A 23,857-nucleotide genomic window follows, 5' to 3' on the forward strand; every position below is an offset into this window, starting at 1 on the left:
CTGGTGCCGAAACATGGAAATGTGGCTTCCAGTGTGGAAGTTTTCATGCACAAGATGATCGGGTGCAGAAGTGGCGTCTTCATTGTACGGTCCACCACACTAAGTGAGGAAAAATGTCCACACTTTTTAGGGATTTATTGTGGTCAGATATATTTTTTTCTTATTTTATATGATTCATTTGCCTATTTTCTCGGTCATTTGCATATTTATTATATACAGTATGTCTATTCTATCTATATGATAATGACTGAAAAAAGAGCCATCAAAGAATGAAGCAGCAGAAGTCAATAGAGCCGTCCTGATTGACACGTCGAATGCAGACGACAACAAGTGACAGCGTTAGGTTTCCATCTAATTAAGGTAACTTAAATCTATTTAAAATTGTTTTAATAAAAGTAAAAGTTTATTGTGAGTAATTTGATAGGGGAAGTTTACGGGAAATCATCTTTAGACTGTGATGGAAAACATATATTGTTTTATATTCCTTAGAATTTACCGATGGAAGAATGAATTTAAAATTTAGGCGAGCTCAGAAGTTATGGTGCGGAAATGTGGCAACACTGCCTTGCAGAGCCGTGCAGCCATCTCAAACACTCGAGAAGGCGGGAACCGCGGACGCGAAATGTGTAATTTGTTTGTGCTGTGGTGTTTTTTCGTTTATTGACTCCATAATGGTACGGTGCGCAGCTTATAATTGCATAAATAGGCTCAGGAATGCTTCAAGAGACAATGGAATAACATTTCCCAGGTAAGCAAAGCATACTGAACTTTATTTACCCATAATTATGTGTTAGGCTGGCAAATGTCCTGTATACGGGTTCTCTGTTGACATGTATGTTCCATATTTTCAGCATATTATTATGGTACGCACATAATTGCTGTGGCGATTAGTGTTTTGAAATCAGTTCATCGTTAATCTTATATATGCAACATAATATAAGTGAAAAAAGATCTCGCTCGTTATTTAAAATGCTTAGTGGTAAATAGGCTTCTAGGCCTATAGGTAACTGGTGAGTCAAGCATGTTTACCAAGCACGTTACGGTGGTGCATGAGAACACCTGCTGTATTTTTCTGTCGTTAAGATTACTTTGCAGCATGTAGGCCTATAGAATATTGTCTGTGCCATATATATTTTAGTTTTAGGAATGTAAGTTAACGCAGCGTTAGTTTTTTTTTTTTTTTTTTTTACCAAAAGGCATTATATCAGACGTGGGTTCACAACGGAATTCCGAAACGTCTCGCTTAGCGAGAGTATTTCAAGACGACTTAAACAACCGTAGAAAACAGCTCCTATTACTCTATTAAAAAAAATAGCTTTACGTGTTATATTTATAACAAATCCTGGTTCAGTTTATAGTTTCATCAAGCTATGTATTTCATAAATTGGCGAGAGCAAGAAACTGAAGTTTGGTAGCCTAGGCTACACCCGTGCCCTCAAATTACTCATTTGGAAGATACTTATCGTTTAAACCTTATTCTCGATGGTGATTACGTTCGGTTACGTGAAAATAATTTCTCTATGGTAAAAGTTTTCGAATCATCATGCCAATGGAAAAAAAAATGGCCTTTATGAATGGTAACAACAGGAAACAGAATCTTGGCTTAGAAAATGCTAGGCCTATGTCTAACAATTCCGTAGGTATTTTTGTTTCGTCACTACAGTATGGCTGCCTAAGGCCACACGTCAAGCAGGGAGACCGCCGTTATTGACTGAGTACAATTAATGTCAATTCTAGTCTCTAGACCAATACAAGTAATATTAAGACAATGGCCAGTACTTAAGAGGTCAGTTAAAGGATGGTCCAAGAATTGGATGACCATATTGGTATTGTTAATTCTAGACCTGTACAGAAGTTCATCAGCTTCAGGTCTGCCCTTTCACCCCACATCTCTCTCTCTCTCTCTCTCTCTCTCTCTCTCTCTCTCTCTCTCTCTCTCTCTCTCTCTCTCTCTGTCTTCTAGCGAACTCTCACTGCTTTATGGAGCATCCTAACCACCGTACTTTACTTTTTTAACCGGTGAAAATGTGCTTAAAAGTGGGTGGTAGCTTGGCGATGATTCGTTGAATGTAATTTGTACGAATAGCATCGTTAAATTTTATAAGTACTTAGTGATCCGGATGAAAGCTTATTTAACAACCTAAGTTTCCCCCTCAAATATATCTTGTCTGTTTACAATGCTGTCGAGTTGAGAGACTACGAAAAACGTGTTTGCAAGCCCCAAGGTAAATAACACGGTTGACAAAGTCACCGTTTTGAGATATGTTTCGGATACATAGCTTTTGCATGTAGAACTTTTTCTGTATGTTCCGTACATTTTAATGTAAACTGGAATAAATCATACCAAACATTAGAGGGGACATGTAATTATCAATTTTCTAAAGATTGTAATTACTTAAAACGTGTATCTTACGGCGGAAAAACAGTGGTTTCCTGGTTTTGGGGCCTTTCAAAACGCTTTGAGCGTTTAATAGCAGTGTTTCACGACTGGGTTGGTCTATAAGGGTTATACATGGTTATACTGGCAGCTTTCCGGTAGGGGGTTGGTGCAAGACCACCTAGAGACAAGGCCTGTTCGATGTATTGTGGTGTAAGGAACGGTAGTCCGAGTCGCTACGTTCTCAGACGAAAGAAATGTAAACAAAACGTCACCAAAATAGACAATTTGTTGCTTGCCGGTTAGTGTAATAAGTTAATTTACTTATTTTTTTCGTCTACACAAATTTATGTACACCAAATAATATTAACTCGAAACACAGGTTAAGAGATTAATATATAATACTGAACCAAAACAATTTATTAACAGTTACAATTATAGTATATACCGAAGTACAAACATGTTTATCATTGTATTAAAAAATGTTTATACAGTATATACCGAAGTACAAACATGTCTATCATTGTATTAAAAAATGTTTATACATAGTGTTAACGTCAAATTACAAGACGGCAGTGCATTGGTTTACTCTACTATATGTGAATGAAATACCTTAAATATTGTCTTTTACATACAGCTATTATTTGGTAGTTGAAGTTTCTAACATTCCCTTTTTATTCTATTACTTTTACATACAGCTATTATTTGGTAGTTGAAGTTTTTAACTTTCTCTTTTTATTCAACTTTTTGTTGGCTACGATATAGTTTTCTTGGAAACAATAACTATTCAATAAAATGTTAGAAACCAATACTATTAATTTTGCTATTTTTTTTCTATACAATGGCCTTCATTACTTATTGGAGCAGCGTATTTATTATTTAACCTTTGACCTTTATATGGGGATTTTACATTCATTATTGTCCATCAAATGTAATGTAAAAAAAATTACATAATATGCAACTTCTGAATAAAAAGGAAAACAGTGAAAAAATAAGACAATATTCACTGCCACTTTAATTGCTGAATCAGAGAAGACCACCTCCCCTCCCCTGAGTGAAAAGCTTCCTCATATACCCAGCATCAAATCCAACCCCCACAACCGTTACACCATCCACGTTACTTTTATCTTTCTTCTGGGATCATAAATTATGGTCGCACCCACCTTCCCAGCACTTTCTAGGTCTTCCTCTCTTTCTTCCTCCCTATTGTTTATCGTTCTTCCCACATGACCAAACCACGTGCAAACACTCTGATCCAGCTTTCTTACACCTCAAAGCTGAATTCACTTTACCTTGGAAATGACATACAGCCAAACGGCATTGCAAATGATAAGTGTATCTACCCTGGTTGAGGCTTGAGCCTATAGCTGTTGGTTTGTGCAGAAATGACAAACATTATATAATATATATATTATATATATATATATATATATATATATATATATATATATATATATATATATATATATATATATATATATATATAATATATATGTATAATATGGATGTATGTATGTATGTTCAAGCATAACTCTGATATGCATTGAGTAATTTCAGCCAAACTTGGTATATATATGATTTACTATATCGAAAAGAATACTGTGGGGGTAAGACATCATTAGCACCATAGGGCACCAAAGGGGGTTTGGGGTGGGAAGGGCTTCCGTGAAACGGGGCTGGTTCTGCCTGTAGACTTAGTAACTAAATAAACTCTATGGGTTTATCATACCTCATTTCGGTATACATATGACTTACTATCTGACACCAAAGGGGGTGGGGGTGGGAAGGGGGGTGACATGTAAAAATAACCAAACACGACAGACAGTGTCTAATCCATAGTTTTCGGGGTCTCTGAGATGAATAGACACTCCTGATGCCCTTTAAGTTCAAGTTCAGCCCCAATAGGAAGTGAGTGGGAGAAGGGGTGAAAAATGAAATGTAAAGAATGACAGATATTAGTGTCTAATCCATTGTTTTCGAGATCACTGAGATGAATAGCGACATCCCGGTGCCCTTTAAGTCCAAGTTTAGCCCCAATAGGAATGGTGGGTGAGGGGGTGAAATATAAAATATCAAAAATGCTGGACAATGTAACTGAAGCAAGTATCTTAAGAGGACAGGGAGAGAGTGAGAGAGAGAGAGAGAGAGAGAGAGTGAAAGGGAGAGGAAGTGAGAGAGAGAATAGAGGGGGTGTTAAGGAGGAGAGAAATAGAGAGAGAGTAGAGGGGTGTTAAGGAGGAGAGAAATAGAGAGAGAGTAGAGGGGGTGTTAGAGAGAGAGAGAGTGTAGAGGGGGTCTTAGGGAAGAGAGAGAGAGTGTAGAGGGGGTGTTAGGGAGGAGAAAGAAGCAAAGAGAGAGAGAGAGAGTGTTAGGGTGGAGAAAGAGGGAAAGAGTGAGGGAGAGTTGGAGAAGAAAGTTTGAGAGAGAGGGAGAGGAAGAGAGAGAGATAGTTTATCAGTTGTCATTCAGAGTTTTCCCAGGCAGCTCCGGGTTGGTCAGTTAGTGTATATATGTATATATATATATATTATATATAATATTTTATTTTATGTACATATCAAATGCCAAAACCACCTCCATTTCGACTCTAACCCTATCATACCACCTGCATTAGTAGTTTCTTCATTTTCGAGAATCTTACGCCGCGAGATCCCTAAAATCCACCTCTGTTCCTCCTTCCTTCTTAATTCCAGTGTTTCTGAAACACACGTCTGATTACGGTACGATGGGTCTTTATTTTACCGGTAATTTACTTTGGTGTTCTTTTATCACACACCACCCCTGCCACCTCCCTCCATTTCCTCCAAGCTGCTTTTATTCTGATTTCAATCTCAGCCTTACATACTCCCTCCTGGCTTAAAGTAGATCCTAAGTCCCTTAAATTTTTTATTTTCTGTTTTAAATTTAGGCCTCTTCAATCTTGTATAAACAGCCTTTCCTATCCCTGGTTGATTGACACCAGACACCATAGCTTCACTTCTACCCACATTTTTCTCGATGCCACCCATTCGAGAGATTCCTGCCGTCTTACATCCTTCTTTGCAATTCTTCCTCAGTCTGTCGTAATCACTAGATCATCTGCTTATAACAATTACCATACATTTCCATTCCTAATTAATTCACTCAGTACGTTCCTAACCGATACGATGAGAAATGGGACAAATGCCGATTCTTGATGTAAAACAACTCTCACTTCAAACATTTCTGTTTTGTCTCAGGTTGTTGCTTAGTGCTATCCTTATTTTTTCATATTTTTTCATACATTATTTCAACCAACCTAACTAACTTTTTCTTGCACTTTCCTCTTTCTTCAACACAAATATTCTGCCGCCCTTCGCATTCTATCAAATGCCTCTTCGAAGTCTATAAATGAACCGTAGACCTTTCGATTGCCTTCCAGTCTCTTTTCCTGTAACTGTCTTATTATAAAGACAGCATCATCTGTACCTCTCCCTCTAAGGAAACCAATCTTCAGCACAGCTTGTAATCTCATACAAAATATTCTTTCTAAAACCTTGAGCAGATGTCCTGTTAGTTTGATTCCTCTATAAATACCGCACTCGATAATATCTCCCTCTATTGAAACACATATGCCATCAGACTTCCTTTCTCAGTATTTGCCATCACTTCTTACTCCCACATTGCCCCTAAAAAATTCCAGTATCCATTATTCCCTCTCTGTACCAAGTACCTTCAGCTTTGCAGTTTGCACCTCTGATGGTTATTGTGCTTCGCCATTCATATATATATATATATATATATATATATATATATATATATATATATATATATATATATATATATATATATATACATACACACACACAACATACATATATCTGGTACATACATATAAACACAAACATATATATATGTAAATATATACTATATATGCTTGCATGTAGTAAATATGCACAAACCTTTTTTATGTGTATTTCAACAGGTAAACAAAACAAGACAATGAACAAACTAATAATAGTAAAAGCAATACAAAAAAATCAAACGTAAAAATATATACATCGTTTTATACACACAAAAATCCTTAGGAATAAAGCCATTTCCCTTTTAAAGGCAATCTTATTTTAACCAACCAGCCTGCAATTAAATTAACAGCCCAGTTTCCCATCAAGAAGATGGTTTCAGTGGTATTTGATATCGTCCTCTGAACGGTATTGAGGAGGGCTTCATCGACCAGCTGGGGAAACCCATCAACTACTGGTATGATGTTCAAGTTTTTGTGGATGCGAATATGGGATTATCTCGCCAGAATTTGTATTGTATTTCACTTCATTTCGACCTATTTCGTGAATTTCCGGCATTCGAATAATGTGCAAGGTTAATGGGGTGCTTATTAATGTTTTTCAGTAAGGTTTTTCAATAAGTGCCAAAATATATCTGTATGACTTCGATTTGTCAAACTCTAGAGTAAGGTCATACCTAGATTTATCCCAAATCTAAACAGCTGAATTATAGTGAAACGGAAATGATGAATCAAACAGATTTTTTTTTGAGGTGTAATTCTCTACGTACTTCAACAAGCTCATATTAGTATGACTGGAGAGTAAAATGTTTATTGTCCCTCAGTGGATTCCAAGGATCATGACCTTCATTATCGAAGATCATTAAATAGTTTTGAGCAGTCATGAGTGATAGTCGTTCATGCACACTGAAATTCAATAGGTAATTCAGAAAACATATCAGGGCATTAACTTTTACATTTAGATACGATCCTTGGCGAACGTGAACGTAACATCATTGTGATGACTCAATTAGCATCCTTGTCATTCTTTCGACACGATGGAATCTTTAAAAGGAAGAATATTTATCTTCGACTCACAGCTGACTTCGGAGTCAGTATCTCCTTATTAAGTGTGTATTGGATTTAAATGAGTTTCCCGATAAAAAATTTTTTCAGGGATTTATATTTTTTCTTCAGCTTTTTCTCGAACTTCTTAACATTTTACTGGTGAAACAGTCTCGGCCCGAACATTGCTTTTAATTTATATTTCAACTGAGATTCGCCTAGATATAGATTTCTTCAATCATGATAAGCAGAGTAAATTTGCATATTCAGTGAAGATCATTCTTTCACTTCGGGAAAAACTTTCCATATTTGCAAGCAAGCCTCATCTTTCTTTTAGGATAACATCTCTCGGTTTGATGCATATTTTCCAGTCACTTGATATTCATAGACCGGTCTACTTGAGTCTTCACTAATTCCTTTATATCTCATATAAGATACATAAGACATCAGAGTTTTGTAACTTGTCTCAAAGTTTTATCTGTACGACTTTTCAAGAGTGTCATTATCCGAAGTATTTTAACATTTCAAAACCTTATCTTTTTTAGAGTAGTGCTATTGTCTCAGTTTCCCTTGTTTAACAAAAATTTTATGAATTTCAGGTAATCAGAAGAAATTAGGAAGGCAGAAATGGGGAGCCAAATAAGGTAAGTTTTGAGTAAAACTTTCCATTTATAGTCCGAGTTTTTGAGAGACGACACTGAATATCTTCAGTGAATACCATTCATGCTGTTTGTGATTGGCTGCTCATACTGTTCGGTATCTACCATAAGTTACAATGATAATAGCCACCGATGTAAATAGCTTCTCAAAAACACTCACCCACACACATATGCACACATACACATACATATGTATGTATGTGTGTGTATATATATATATATATATATATATATATATATATATATATATATATATATATATATATATATATATATGCATATATAATATATATTATATATATGTATATATGCATATATATATATATATATATATATATATATATATATATGTATATATATATATATATATATATATATATATATATATATATATATATATATATATATATATATATATATATATATGTGTGTGTGTGTGTGTGTGTGTTTTGGAATATGACCTTGATGGGTATATATTTATATATATATATATATATATATATATATATATATATATATATATATATATATATATATATGTATATATGTTTTGGGATATGGCCTTGATGGGGAGGAGGTCAAGGGAGAAATGTTGCTGGATCTGCTGCCAGGCGGTCTCTACCTTTGTTCGGGCTGCGTGGTTCCTTTTACCACCTCTGCTGGATTATCTTCCCATGCTCTCGGCACCCCATTTTCTATGGGAGCGCACATGGGTTTTGGCACGATCCCGTGACCTTGCGACTGACTGGTCAACCACATGGTAAGGCGACGACCGCATGGCAGTTGGTTGCTATGGGGCCTTCCAAAACTTTCTCTTTGGGTAAATCCCCATCACCGGTTCACCTGGTGCCTGCCGCCGGGATTTTGTCTCCAGATGGCTTTGCACCTGGAAAAGAGGTTTCGAGGCAGTTACGGGGTCAAGAGAAAGGATTACCAGCGTGTCCATGGAACAGTGATAGATTTAAGAAGGGGTATTGTTGTCCACAACCTCCTTGTCAGTCAGCAGTGCGATTAAAAGTTACTGTAATTGTTTTGAAATAAATAAAACAATTCAAGTTTATAGTAAATTCTCTTAAAGGAATAAAAGCTATGCTTTACTGTACGTTCCTTTGCAGAGCTTGAGGGCGAGTTGACCTGGGCATGCGTATCCCTTCGTTGTAATATATATATATATATATATATATATATATATATATATATATATATATATATATATATATATATATATATATATATATATATATATATATATATATATATATATTCAAACTTTTTCTTGTGCCCATGTATGTATGTATATGGAAGATTATTATAGGAATAACAATATGATGTAGAATATAAACAGCATTGGGCCACGAGGAAAGGAGTATATGATTAATTGAATGGATACAAAGATTGGTACTTATGATTTAGCTTTTCGGGTGAGGGGCTCACCCGAAGGCCTACCTCAAATGTAATGGCCATTCTATGCACTAAAATGGTTATATACTCTATCATTCTTAGTTGTTGCTTGCAAAACAGGTTTTTATTGTAATGTTTTGTTCCAATCTTTGTATTTTGCTTGAAAAGTCTTTAGATCTTGCGCTGTATTGGCTTATTTTCCTCGTGATCGTATACTCTGTTTATAATATGTTTAGTTTTAAGATTCATCTCTCTCTCTCGGGGGTAAATATATAAACACACACACATATATATATAATATATATATATATATATATATTGTTACGTGTGAGGGTCTTGGTTGATCATGTATTATTCAATTTACGTAATTTTTACGGCCCTGCAAACCAAGATTACACGTAACCTGCCACTTGAAGCCAAAAGTTAACCTCAAAGACAGTCGTTAATTAGCCAAAGGTCGCCAGTTAAGGGTAATTAACCTTAACAAAAATATTTGAGATGAATTTGATTTTAAACGCAACGGTTCTTCCAAACATTCGGACGCGAGGCATACAAAGCATCGAGATTTAACCTGATTTTGCTTACCCTAAATCCTAGGTATTTTACTGAATAACGGGGTTGAAGCTAACAATAAAATAATTAGGCTTAATCTAGACTTCAGTAAACACATATACCCTAAGGGGTGGCTGAAGGAAGAAAACAAAGAAATGCGAAATACAGAAAAAGATAAAAGAATGGGCGAAGTTTTGAACAAAAAAGCGACTTTACCTTAGGACAACGTTAGCGCACTAACACCGCCGAACGGAGTCTTCGCAATTGCTTCTTCACTTCACTAATATAATAATAGACAAAGAAAGGAGAAGAGGCCCTGTCGGACATGTGGTCTCTCCGAATGCTCCAGTCTCTCTGTAGTTCCCTGACCGGCCTGGGTCAAAACAGGCCTACAGTCATGCCTTAGGCGTCTACGCTCTGTTAAAAACATTCGCCACGAGAGACAGGTAGAAAGGAAAAAGGACTTTAGGACCACCTATTTTTAAGGCTGATATGGGAATTTTCCTATAGGGGAAAAATGGCTAAATGCTACCTATCCTTTTCAACGGACGTTAAAGTTTGAACTGAAGACGCTCCTAATGCGGACAAAGCAATTTCCTGTCTTGATCAGGCTGATACTACTATCCCTAAATGTTCGAGGGCGAACAGCGTAAATATTTATAAAAATATATATATATATATATATATATATATATATATATATATATATATATATATATATATATATATATATATAATATATATATATATATCCAAAACAAATCAAAAGTCCTTCAAAAGAAGGCATCGTGCTTACCCCCATACAAAAATGGGAAAAATGCACGTTAAAAGAAGAAGAAGAAGAAGAAGAAGAAGATATATATATATATATATATATATATATATATATATATATATATATATATATATATATATATATATATATATATATGTATATGTATATGTATATATATATATATATATATATATATATATATATATATATATATATATATATATATATATATATATATATATATATATATATATATATATATATAAATGAATGTATGTATGTGTGTGTGAGTATGTGCCACACTAATTCTGACATGCATTGAGCAATTTCAACCAAACTTCGTAAGCTTATAACTTACTATCTAGAAATCAGCACTGCGAGGGTAAGACATCACTAGCATCAAAGGGCACCAAAAGCGGTTGGGGAAGGGCTTCCCTGAAACGGGGCTGGATCTGCCCGTAGACTTAGTAAGTGTACGAATTTATCATACCTAATTTCGGTATACATATGACTTACTATCTGGGAAAATACTGTAGGGGTAAGACATCAATGGCACCAAAGGGGATGGCACTTGGGAAAGGGGTGACAGAGAGAGAGAGAGAGTGAGAGGGAAAGGAAGTGAGAGAGAGAGTAGAGGGGGTGTTAGGGAGAAGAGAGAGAGAGTTTATCCCGGGCAGCACTGGGTTGGTCAGCTAGAATATACAGGGTGGGGCAGAACCAATTGAGCAGTTTTGAGGAGATATAACAAAGTAATGGAGGTACATAGAGAAGAAAGTGTATTATTCTCGAGGTTAGCATAACATACCATTTACAATTCTTATGTTCTGAAAATAATGTCAGCAAGATGGCGGCCGTTAGCTGCAACACACTGTTGGAGTCGTTCTCTGAAGTTTTCTACAGCACGTTCACACATACTGCGGGGTATGGCGTTAACTTCTTCAATAATCCGCTCCCTTAGCTGTGGTAGGGTGTGAGGGCGACTTTTGAACACTCTTTCTTTCAGATGTCCCCAAAGAAAGAAGTCGCAAACGCTCAAATCAGGTGACCACGCAGGCCATCCTAAATCACCCCTTAGAGACACCAGGCGTCCGGGAAACATGTTTCTCAAAACACTGAGTGAAATTCGGGCTGTGTGAGCTGTAGCCCCATCCTGCTGAAACCACATGTCCCCCAAGCCTTCATTTTCAATAATCTCTTCCAATCTAGGTTGCATGAAATTTTGCAACATTGCAACATTGCAACATAGCGTTCGGCATTCACGATCACGGTCACTCCGTCCTCCTCAAAGAAGTATGGGCCTATCACTCCAAATTTTGAGATTGCACACCAAACCGTAAGCTTAGGGGAATGTAGCGGTCTTTCCTGGATGATTTGGGGGTTATGTTCAGCCCAAAAGTGGAAATTTTGCTTATTTACAGCCCCACAGAGGTGAAAATGTGCTTCATCACTACTGAAGAACGCTGCCTCGGGAACAATGTTTTCAAGCATGTTCTCACACAGGTTTTGGCGATTGGCAAAGTCTGCTTGGTTCAGTTCTTGAGCCATCATCATTTTGTTAGGATGGAAATTCAAATCCGTATGCAGAATCCTCCTCAAACTGCGTGAGGAGATTTGCAAAGCTACGGCATGCCTTCGTGCAGAACGTCTTGGCGACTGGATGATTGCTGCTCTCACCCTCTCGACATTTTCTGGTGTTCTGATGGACCTGCGTCGGCCATGTGTATCTGTTCTTAGTGTGCTACCAGTTGCCTCCAACTGCCTAACCCAGGACCGAATTGTGTTCGCCTGAGGACCAGCATTGTTGCGTGGAATATTGAACCGTCGCCGAAAAGCTCTCTGCGTTGCAATCACAGATTGATTGTTCTCAAAATATGCGCGCACAGCAAAGCCACGATGTACTCCTGTCCACACCATGTCGGCTACAGAAATGGGGATGTCTGAGGAGGCCAACAACACCACCCTCCCCCCACTCCCCTCCCTTCCCCTCGAGTATTGACTCTTGTAAACTGCTCAATTGGTTCTGCCCCACCCTGTATATACAGTATATTATATATATATATATAATGTACTAATAAATATACAGTAGAGAGGAATGAATCTTCACCCAACAAGGCATTACGGAAACCTAAAATTGGATAGGAAACAGTACTAAGCCTTCGGCACCATCCTACCGCCACAGCAACTTTAGGGAAAAATGGCCTTCCATCAATGGGTTCCTATAAATATTCTTTCTTTTTTTTTCCTGAAGCGTTGACGTTAAATGTTTATCACTAAGCTAAGCCTTAAAATTACAGCATTACGAATCTTTATTTTAAGCTTAAAATTTTCTCACGAAAAATAACTTATCATTCACTAGATTCCTTTCATCATTTGCTGTTTTTATGAACTGGTATTGCACACTTATAGAGGTGAGAATATAATTCCTTGTTGTATTCTGTATATGACTGCTATAAAATAAAACTTATAAGAAAAGCGTTTCTCTGAATAGCATTGTTTCATACGTCAGAGAATCATATCTTTCCGGAGTATACAGTGCAGAAGTAATCATATAATTTGACATCGATAATAAGGTTAAACGTCACATTTTTCTCCCCCACACGATATATATATATATATATATATATATATATATAATATATATATATACATACACATATATAAACACATGTACTATATTATATATATATATATATATATATATATATATATATATATATATATATATATATATATATATATATATATATATATATATATATATATATATATATATATATATATATATATATATATATATATATATATATATATATATATATATATATATCATATCTTTCCAGTATACAGTGCAGAAGTAATCATATAATTTGACATCGATAATAAGGTTAAACGTCACATTTTTCTCCCCACACGATATATATATATATATATATATATATATATATATATATATATATATATATATATACATATAAATTATATATATATATATATATATATATATATATATATATATATATATATATATATATATATATATATATATATATATATATATACATATAAATTATATATATATATATATATAATATATATATGTGTGTGTGTATGTATATTTACATTAGTAGTTGATACACACTTATATATCTACCTACTATACCGCACAGATTTCATCGGTGTACACCCTACTGCGTGATAGCTTCTACCAGCCCTACTGCTACATAAATGTGACACGGTGCCAATTTGGTAGGGCATCAGAAAGGTCGAGATGCTGAAAGTTGTCCAAGTTGGACATCATAGCCCCTCTTCACTTTGTCATTCAACTGCTGATATGGAGAATGTCATTAAGCAAGAAACTGTTTTTATATGCATGTGCTATGAAGTGGTGATAGGGATAGTTTATTGTAATGTTTATTGCAAACGTGGATTAGCGTATGTAAAAATAGCCCCCGGAGACAAATGTTATATAACAGGACAGTGTCTGCCAAGTGAGATAAATTTCATTATGGTTGACCATAACTCGAACTGCCTATTGAGTACTGCCTTGCATGAATTACCACTATTGTCTAACGTGCATTCATATGTCATAAGACTCTCCACATCGTCCCTGTGTCAATTCAATCATATGCATTTTTTGTTCACGTAAGCCACATATAGTTTTTTTATGTCCTTTCAAACTTTTCATAAAAGTGTATAATATAAAAAAACCTGGATACATTTACATTACGCATGTGTAAGAAAATTATTCAGCAACAGAATAGAGAATTCATTTTACTTCATAAAAGTTGGAATTTATTTTTAATATCCCAAGGGTCTGAAATTTGCTTTGGGTGTTATGATACTTGATTTGCGTTTTTTTTTTTTTGAGGGGGCGGGTTCTTTTGACCTGCTCACTATTTGATCAAAGGCTTCATTATGAACCATTGCAGCCGATGCCATACAGCTCAACGCGCAGTTCAGTCGTTCATTGAAGTTTCACTTTATACAGTATCAAATTGGACCCACTATGAGGCAGTTGTTACAATTTGTGCTGATAATACCGTTAAAATTAAAAGATAATAGTTTTCATATCAGTAGTGAAGGATTTAAAAAACTGAAGAAGTGAATGATACATAAGACCAGATGAAATAAACGTCAACGACATATCGTTTGCAGTTCAACAGAATGTAAGAGAAAATCAAATTCCAATCAATTCATGTCAGCTTTTGAAAGAATACGGGATTGGAAATAAAAAAGAACATGTTCTCTTTTGTTTCTCGGAAGGAAAGTTGAATTCAATCTAACATCAGCAGTTTTTTCCATCACTGATCAAAGTTTATCCCGGAGATACATACAAAGTTTTTATTTGCATCGGAAGCACATCATTCACTCCTAGTCAGTTTCAATCTCTCTCTCTTTGTGAATATTCAGTCATGCCCAAAGCGTCAAGTATCCAAAAGATTACAACATTGGGATGACATATATACAAGCCATTGCCCTGCTGAAATTCTAACTTCAATCCGGGCAAGAGAAATTCCTGCATGATTTTTCCAGCAAACTACAAGTGCTGCTGATGACCCTGTATTGTTTCACATGGTAGATCTAAGACACCTGCTCTGTTTGCGAGCAAAGGGCATGATAAATATCCAGCCATTTTCAAAAGGTCAAACATCATCATATTGTCGCAATGGATTCCCATTACTGAGGCGGTTTGGGATGTTGGACTAAGAATGGCTTTCGGATTATAGTTAATATTTTATCCCGAAGAATATTCGCTTCAGACAGCAGTCATAACGCCTCTTGGACACTCAAATTTTTTATTACACCAGTACATAAATAGGCATATCATAAGTCATAACGCCTCTTAGACACTCATTTTTTAATGCACCATAACATCAATAGGCATACCACAGACACTGCATTCCTCATTCAAAAAACCACTAAGCCAAAACTGCCACAGATATACAGATGTATTTCAGCTCTAGCCATTCATGCCAACTGTTTGACTGGGGTGATCCCAGAAATATCCCGCCTAAATAGTGTCATGTTTTTCATTAGGTGATCAGCAACAAGACAAAGAATTCTGTCATTCAATTTCTGGTGGCAGAGCCAGCAAGGAACAAAAACTGCTGCAGCAGTAACTCAGTGACTATTTTACACATTGCTACAGATAGTGGCACAAGCTACACTTTGGGAATGTTTGAGGTATTCCTCTAGAAAAGACTTTTGTGTACATTTTATAGTTAACTGACGTGTCTCTGTCAATATGAGTAACATTCACCAGATCACTTGTATATATAATTATTATACACTGCGTAGAGTGTAAGATTACAGTTTATCATTATGTGACTGATATGGATGGATGTACAGTACAACCTATAGCTTCCGAGACGCTGAGTAACGTCAGGTGGGGCTGGATAGGACGGGAATGCGTACAAAAATAACGTAGTAAAAAAAATCAGAACTCTGAATGGAAAATAAATGACAGGATGTCTGTGACAATGTTGCCTAAGGCCAAGCGATCTACTCAGATTTAAATAAAATAGTACTGATGTAAATGCTGGATATACTTTATAGAATATTGTCCGCAAATGAGACGTTATTTCATCAAAAACCAAATATTCACATGTATTTCCTTTTAAAGACACGTAAGAAAATCCGATTGATACATAACAGCAACAAAAGACGAAATAAATGGAGGACGGGAACAATATAAAAAATAAAGGACAATATGTTCTGGAAACGAAAAGTGAAGTATCCGTACGCAAAGAAAAATATCCAATTACAATGAATTCATCAAAATACTGCAATCAATTAACCAGTGCAATTTTGTTCCTAGCACCATAAGAGGTATGTATTGAAAAATAGCCTGCTGACAAAGCGTTTAATCAAAACAGCAATTCAGTGGAACATCTCAAATCCTTTCATTCATCGATAGAAAAATAACGAATTTTCAACGTCAGGGATGGAAGCGAGAGACAATACTTTGTTGTTTTCAGATTTCTTTCATGACAAGAAATGAAAATAGAGGAGTTATTGATAAATGTATCAAGCAGAACAATAACATCAACAGCAACAATTACTTTAGATACTCCAAACGGTTCCTGAATGGAAAAACGGGAGATGTGTAGGCATAAATAAATGAAGCCTTACCAAGAGATTATCCAATCTCACTACGTCAAGTTAAGGTTGTAAAGCCCAAACCACTTGCCTTGTCCAAGAGCTAAAATTACTCACACAAAACATTAGTAAACAAAGAACAAAATATAACGGAAACATACCCATCGAAATGTCTTCCTAGAATTCAAGAACACCACCCTCAGCCCGACGCACAAAACAGTTTTTGCAACCAACGAACTTCACAATATACACAGGAACTACTGACTTGCAAACCTCCACGTTCAAACGAAAACTCGAAGAAATAGCGTTTCTCAGCTAATGGCTATGAAGTAAATCCACTCTCGATTTTGTTCTTCGTTTCAGTTTACATGAATAATACATGAGAAATACATGATAATCATTGAGAGAGAGAGAGAGAGAGAGAGAGAGAGAGAGAGAGAGAGAGAGAGAGAGAGAGAGAGAGAGATTCGTGATAATTATTGAAATAAACTTGTAACTTAGACCCAAAGTTACAAATCCTAAAGTTTCACTGACTGCGTCTCTAAAACAGTATATCTCGTAACTCTTATTGTTATTACACTTTACAGGGGCTTCTAATGTTTGTTCCCAGCGCCATTTACACGTTATTGCCCTGCAAAGTTTGGAGAGCTAACCTTGCACTGAAGCAAGCTCTTTTATCCGGGTGTGAGCCTGTACGAAAATATTAATTCTCGTAACGTGTATTTCGCACGTTCAAGTTCCAAATTCTCTCTTATGGTAGTAAGAGTTTTTTATAGCCCTCTCTGGAAATTTATCAGATGTGCACAAGAAATGCTCATAAATATGATGCAAATTCCAATTATTTATTCTGCCCTGCAATTATTTTTGTAGATGCTCAGAGAAAGAGCGAGTTTTCACTTAATTTCCCTAAACCAACGTTTATCTCTAATAAAAATACGAGGATGTGCAGATTTAAGTGCAGATATTTCAGTCAGCAATCAATACGTCTTCATCTTGAAGCAATGAGCCTATGGACCACGAGGAAACTCATAAGTGAATGCAAGTCACTTACAGAAAATCAGTTGAGGTTCACTTGACAATGATAAGTAAAAAAACTCCAAGTTTGAGTACAGTCTATTAATTCACACAGCAAGTGGATTTGAGACATCAAGTCTCAAAGGTCAATGAATTATAATTTATTCCTAAAACTTTTGGTGTTATTGTAATCAATACAGTTCAATAAGAAGATTCTGCAACCAGCTGTTTAGAATGTGGTAGCCAAAACTTAAGTCTGACAATATATTCCTGATAAAGTGATTAGAAATCCCTCGATTATTAGGAGACAAAAACATGACACTAATAGTACAACTTTTGTCACCACCTAACTGGAATGTGGTAGGATGCATAGGTGCATGTCCACAAGAAGCAGAACCTTCACCTGATGTCTAGCAATGCCAAAGTAATGTGACTGATGATGAATAACCTCCTTAAAAGTGGTTATGGAACCAATCTGAAAAGATTTTGGAAGGGAAACGATACCATATCACTGCAGACTCCATCAACCCACACAGGGCATAGGTTCACATGTCCAACGATGGCTAGTTTGCAACTAGGTAGGTATTAAAAGCATTTACATATAACAAAGCAGACACACATATTGTTTGAAAAACTTTTGACTAAGTAAATCCTTCTCCTTCTCATCAGTCAAGGTGATGTGGGCAAGAAGTGACAGGAGAGACGAATTTCGTCAGTATTGTAGATTGAAATCAAAACAACACCTTCCATTTTCATCAAGTCTTTTAACGTCTGCCAAAATTCCTCTATTACCTCTCAGAAAGCATCCAAGGATTCACCTCAAGTCCTTTTGTTGAAAAGCCCTTACTGAATGTTGAACTAAAACAGCCAACACTCAAACACCTTAAGGTTTGCAACACCTTGCAGACCTGCAAACTTCATAGCAGTAGCCTTCAATTCAGCACCATGTACATGCACTCTAGCCAAGCTCTGCTGACACTGATGAAGGTTGACCATTCAGTCTCCTCATGGTGGGGCTTGGCCATCACCCTGTGGGCCTCACTCCTAAACATCATTTCAAATTCTGTCAAATACTTATTTAACTTGTCCTGGCTAGTCTTGATGTCCTGCAAGGTAGACCATGCTATGACATACTCTACCACGATGTGAGTCATGGATCAACTTGCCTTGATTCTCTTGATGATTTCCAGCTTCTGAAGTGTCATCTTCTTGGCCCTCTTAGGGAAAGGTGAGGTCATACACAATAGACACAGAACCACAAATGGCAATAAGAACACTTACAATGCTTCAGTTACTCCCATTAAAGCTACAAAAATTGGGGAAAGCATTACCACACAGGATCATACAGCAACCTTTTATTACGCGATTACCAAGAAGTGACAAGCAACTGTACAAAGGAGATGGACATGCTTCACCACAAAGTGCAGTGGTATCTTCAAGGGCAGCCAATGAGATTAGAAACTCCAATAATGTTATCATGACATTCAAAGGTGATAAACATAATGATGCATAATGATGTTATCACCTCTGACCCAATAGCACAAAAACTTACAAGAAAACAAGTGCTTGCTTACCCATGCAACTTCTACCATAGTTATTGAAGTCATGACATACCTTTCACGGCCACTCAAAAGCAATAAAAAAGTGAAGTATGATGATGTCTTCAGTGACAGTGTTCAGCTAATAATAATCACAAAAGCTCACAAAAAGTCAAAGGTCTGCCCAACTCTCCCCACTCAGCTCTCCCACCACTCCCACCACTGAAATGCATACCCTGGCCTACCACCACCATAATACCTTTTTCTCAGTGTGCTAACGAGTGTAAAAAGCATTACTATTGTCTCTTTCTGCCCGTGCAGCATTGTCAGGCATACAGATTGGTTTTTATTCAATTTTATTTAATGTTTGTATATGTATATATATATATATATATATATATATATATATATATATATATATATATATATATATATATATAAATATATATATCCTCCATACAAGCTGACCAACGCGGCACTGAATGGGAAAACTCTGAATGGCCACTGATAATCTCTCTCTCTCTCTCTCTCTCTCTCTCTCTCTCTCTCTCTCTCTCTCTCTCTCTCTCTCCTTTTCCTATTAGGATAGTTGCTTCAATTACATTGCCCAACATTTTTGACATTCTATATTTAACCCCTTCTCAACCCCATTCCTACTGGGGCTGAACTTGGTCTTAAAGGGCATCGAGTGTCACTATTCATCTCAGCGACCTCGAAAACTATGGATTAGACACTAATCTCTGTCATTTTTTACATTTTATTTTTCACCCCTTCTCACCCCCCCGCCTTCCTAGGTTAAACTTGGACTTAAAGAGCATTGGAAGTGTCACTATTCATCTCAGCAACCTTGAAAACTATGGCCTAAATACTAATAACTGTCGTTTTCGGTGATTTTTACATGTCACCCCCTTCCCAGCCCCGCCCCCTTTGGTGCCAGTGATGTCTTACCCTCACAGTATTCTTTTCCAGATAATAAGTCATATGTATACCAAGTTTGGTTGAAATTGCTAAATGTATTTCAGAGTTATGCTGGAACATACACACATGCACACACACACATGCCTCCATTTTTGTATATACAGATGGTGTTGCTGACCTTCCAGATAATTCCTACATCTGGATAATGCGAATGTGGATATTTGCTGGATTACTGTAATTTTTCATCTAGAATAATTGATTGTCATTAATTTCAGATGCATGACTAGACGTGTGAAAAGTTTCAGTGCTGCTTATCCTCTATAATATGTTACTTTGATGAAGTTTAATTCTAGAAAGTTCATAAGTATGTATTCAACCAACGTGATTACTGTGAAACAAAAAAAAAAAAAGACCTAATACTGACAATTCTCTACAGTAACAAATAAAAATGGCTGTTTGTAAACATTCCATTATCCTGGAAGAGATAATGGAATGACTCTATTAGAAGTCATTGATGATATAGTTAACGTGAATAGGAAAATTGCAATACAACTACCAAGGATGTCATGGAAAATAAAATTATTTCATGCTATTATTGACGGTATTAAAACATCAGAGTATTATGACCAGAATTAAAATCCCTCCTATGTCAGTGTTTGAAGAACTAAGTAAAACCTCTCTCTCTCTCTCTCTCTCTCTCTCTCTCTCTCTCTCTCTCTCTCTCTCTCTCTCTCTCTCTCTCTCTCTTGTGTCGTCAACTCCAGTACTGCCCATACACAGTAAAGAATCATGTAAGTGGCAGTATTTTATAAATCAAACAATAAAAACTGACCTACGGGTCAATCAAAGGGGATTTATTCGATGAGACTATACATTCTCCCTCTGTATAATTTTATTCCCATAAAATCGCCCAGTTACCTCCGGGGCTTCGCCTTAAATATTTCACACTCAGTGTACGCTTTTCTCTTGTCATTTTTATCAAATTAGCTCATAATACTTAATCATCATTTCACTTTCATCAATTGATGAAAAAGTATGTCTCCAGCTACTTTTTTTTTGGACGTATTTCCACCACCTAGCTTTCCAAAATCTAGTCTGTACTACCAGAAACAGGAATCTGCAAAATAAAAATCCTTTTACCAACACTTACGTCTTGTTACTATTCTTTTGACAAGATTTTCAGCAACCAAGTTTCTTCTTGTGCGTGTGACTTCGAGGTAATCGCCATTCTCGTTCACTGTGGGTAATCCAGAACTTCAATACCACCCTAATACTCTTTAGTTTAAGTACTGTAGGATTCAGGCCAACTCACAATGTAGCCATTTCACCATTTCAACAGCAAACACTACAAAAATTCATACCATCCCAAAATACTTCATTTTACTTAAATGAGAACAGTTATAATTACTGTCGCTGGTTTCTCGCATTGCACACCCATTCGACACAAAATATTAAAACATTCCATTGTATTCATACGTCCTCATAGTAAATTTTAGAAAGCCATACCCTCATTTACTGCCTTAATTAGGGCCTAAGCACACAAGTGGCAGCGTTTTGTGACGGGGATATTTTCTCCCATAGGTTCCCATTGTTTTCAAGCTTTGCCGATCACACTTGTGTCTGTGGCTCGCGACTGTGGCAAGCTGTCGCTCGTCCCCGCCACAAACAGCGCATTTTGTGGCGGAGTTTTGTGGCTGGCTGAGAGCACAAAGGCGACCTCTGGCGACCACATGTGGCTGCTAATCAGTGATGCAGGAAACTTTGTAGAGGTGTGGCGACCACATGTGGCCGGGTATTCAAAACATAACCACATGTGGTCGCCACATGTGGTCGGAACTTGTGGCTCTAAAAAGTGGCTAGTGTGCTCTGGCCCGCCACTTTGCGCGGCCACTTGTGGTGCCACAGAGTGGCTAGTGTGCTCGGGGCCTAAGTGTGCATTACTCTCAGCACTGTAACGGCTCTAAGGTTCTCAGCAGTGTTCTTGTATTGCTGAAATCTTTTCAGTTGCAGTCCTTTTTGGTCACTCACCACTTAGTTATTCAGCATCTTTAACCTTGTCTTGGTCTATTTTTGTCTCAGGTTCAAAAAGAAATTCTGTTGTTGAAGGCTGTGACAGTCAAGAAATGTGACTCCATGGCTTTGATGTATTTATATAATAATAATAATAATAATAATAATAATAATAATAATAATAATAATAATAAAATCTCTCAAACAAACATCACAAACAGTATGGCCGTCTGGATGCCATCTAGCTTGTACTGTATTGCAGTTTCTCAGTTTCATGAGTGAGTTTCTTTGTAGAAGCAGGTAAATCATATGGGAGCTGTCCAAAGTTCATTGTTTCTTTGACAAATCACTGGAGCTTGTTACCACACTCTCAAGATGAATGAAGCCAGGGATACATGTATGCCATATTTATACCTGCAAGAGGGCTGTCACCAATTCTTGCCTATTTTCTCATAGGTTGTTGAAGCTGGGGGTGGGGGCTGGCTCCTCCAATTGGCTGGGCGCAGGGTGACTCATCTGAGAGTCTGGCAGAGCAATTGTAGTTGCTGATTGGTGGAGCCAGGTCCCAGGAGTTTTGGTCATCAGGCGCACTGCTTGAAGTAGGAGAAGGTTGAATTGTTATTCCAGGGGTGTGCCTGGCCGTTCTCCTGACAATGGAAGCGATAAGAAGAGTCTTCTGGATTATGTTTAGAGAAGGTTTCCAACGGAGGATGGCGAGGGCCTCCTTAAATCAGAAGCAGTAATGGTCGTTGTTGCTGTCTAGGATTTTTGCACTCTTAAGATCTCCTGGCATTGGGGGCCACTGCCATGTTCCCTCATGTAATGTTGGTATGCCACTTGTTCGCGTAGGTGAACAGAGATCCTCTTCGATAGTCAAGTCATAGTCATGCTGATGTACAAATGGCAGCATCCATTCTCTCGACAAGATATCTGGTAAATCACTCCTTTCCTCTTCATGGGATCGTGGCTAGCAACAGGGCTGTTCCTCATGAGGTACTAGGCAGTCTTCCAATTCTTGTAGAAGGTCATAATCTTGATGTTTTGGTCTGCATCAGTGGGAGCAGATGATGTTCTTTGGGGCTGCTTCGCCTTTCTTATACTTGATGTTCATGTAGCCCCTGTAGAACAGTCTAATGGTCCTCTCACTGTCTCGGGGTCCTTGGTTTTCCCGACAGTAACACCTGTCGACAGCATTTCTCATCACCCTGGTGACCAAACAGTAAGAATATCCATTATCCACAAGGGTTTTGGCAATATGTTCAAGCTCTTTGGAAGTGGCATTCCAAGAAGAACAGTGTGAGATAGCACAATGGACATAGGTGTTCATGACCAAGGATTTAATTCTTCCAGGCATTCACTATTTCTGTTAAGGCAGAACCCGATGTCGGTGGATTTATGAAGGACCTGCATGTGAAAGCCTTTTCACAAGTAAATCATACAGCAGCTGTCCAAAGTTCATTTATTCCTTGACGTTTCAGTTGAACTTTCTACCATACTCTGAAGGCAAATGAAGCCAGGGGTACATCTATGCCATGTTTATACCAGCAAGCAAGCTTAGACAAATTTTTGTCAATATTTCAATGGTTGTTGAAGCTGGGGGGTAGGAGGGGCTCCTCCTATTGGCTGGGAGCGGAATGAATTATCTGGGAGATCCTGGCTGCTCGACGTAATCACTGATTGGTTGGATACAGGTCCCAGGAGTTTTGGTCA

General features: G+C 37.0%; 1 protein-coding gene across 2 annotated transcripts in view; it reads left to right on the forward strand.

The window, feature by feature from the left end:
• The first annotated feature begins 585 nt into the window (after window positions 1-585).
• Window positions 586-23,857, forward strand: part of LOC136828715 (solute carrier family 22 member 6-like) — a 133,278-nt gene continuing 110,006 nt past the window's right edge. Inside the window, exon 1 of one of the 2 annotated variants that reach the window (XM_067086860.1) lies at window positions 586-748. In XM_067086860.1, coding sequence (XP_066942961.1) covers window positions 672-748 — 77 coding nt within the window. In that variant the 5' untranslated portion in view covers window positions 586-671. The remainder of the gene's footprint in view (window positions 749-23,857) is intronic. The other variant, XM_067086866.1, reaches the window with a different exon arrangement.

This window comes from Macrobrachium rosenbergii, chromosome 43 (genome assembly GCF_040412425.1).
Source record: "Macrobrachium rosenbergii isolate ZJJX-2024 chromosome 43, ASM4041242v1, whole genome shotgun sequence".
Lineage (NCBI taxonomy): Eukaryota > Metazoa > Arthropoda > Malacostraca > Decapoda > Palaemonidae > Macrobrachium > Macrobrachium rosenbergii.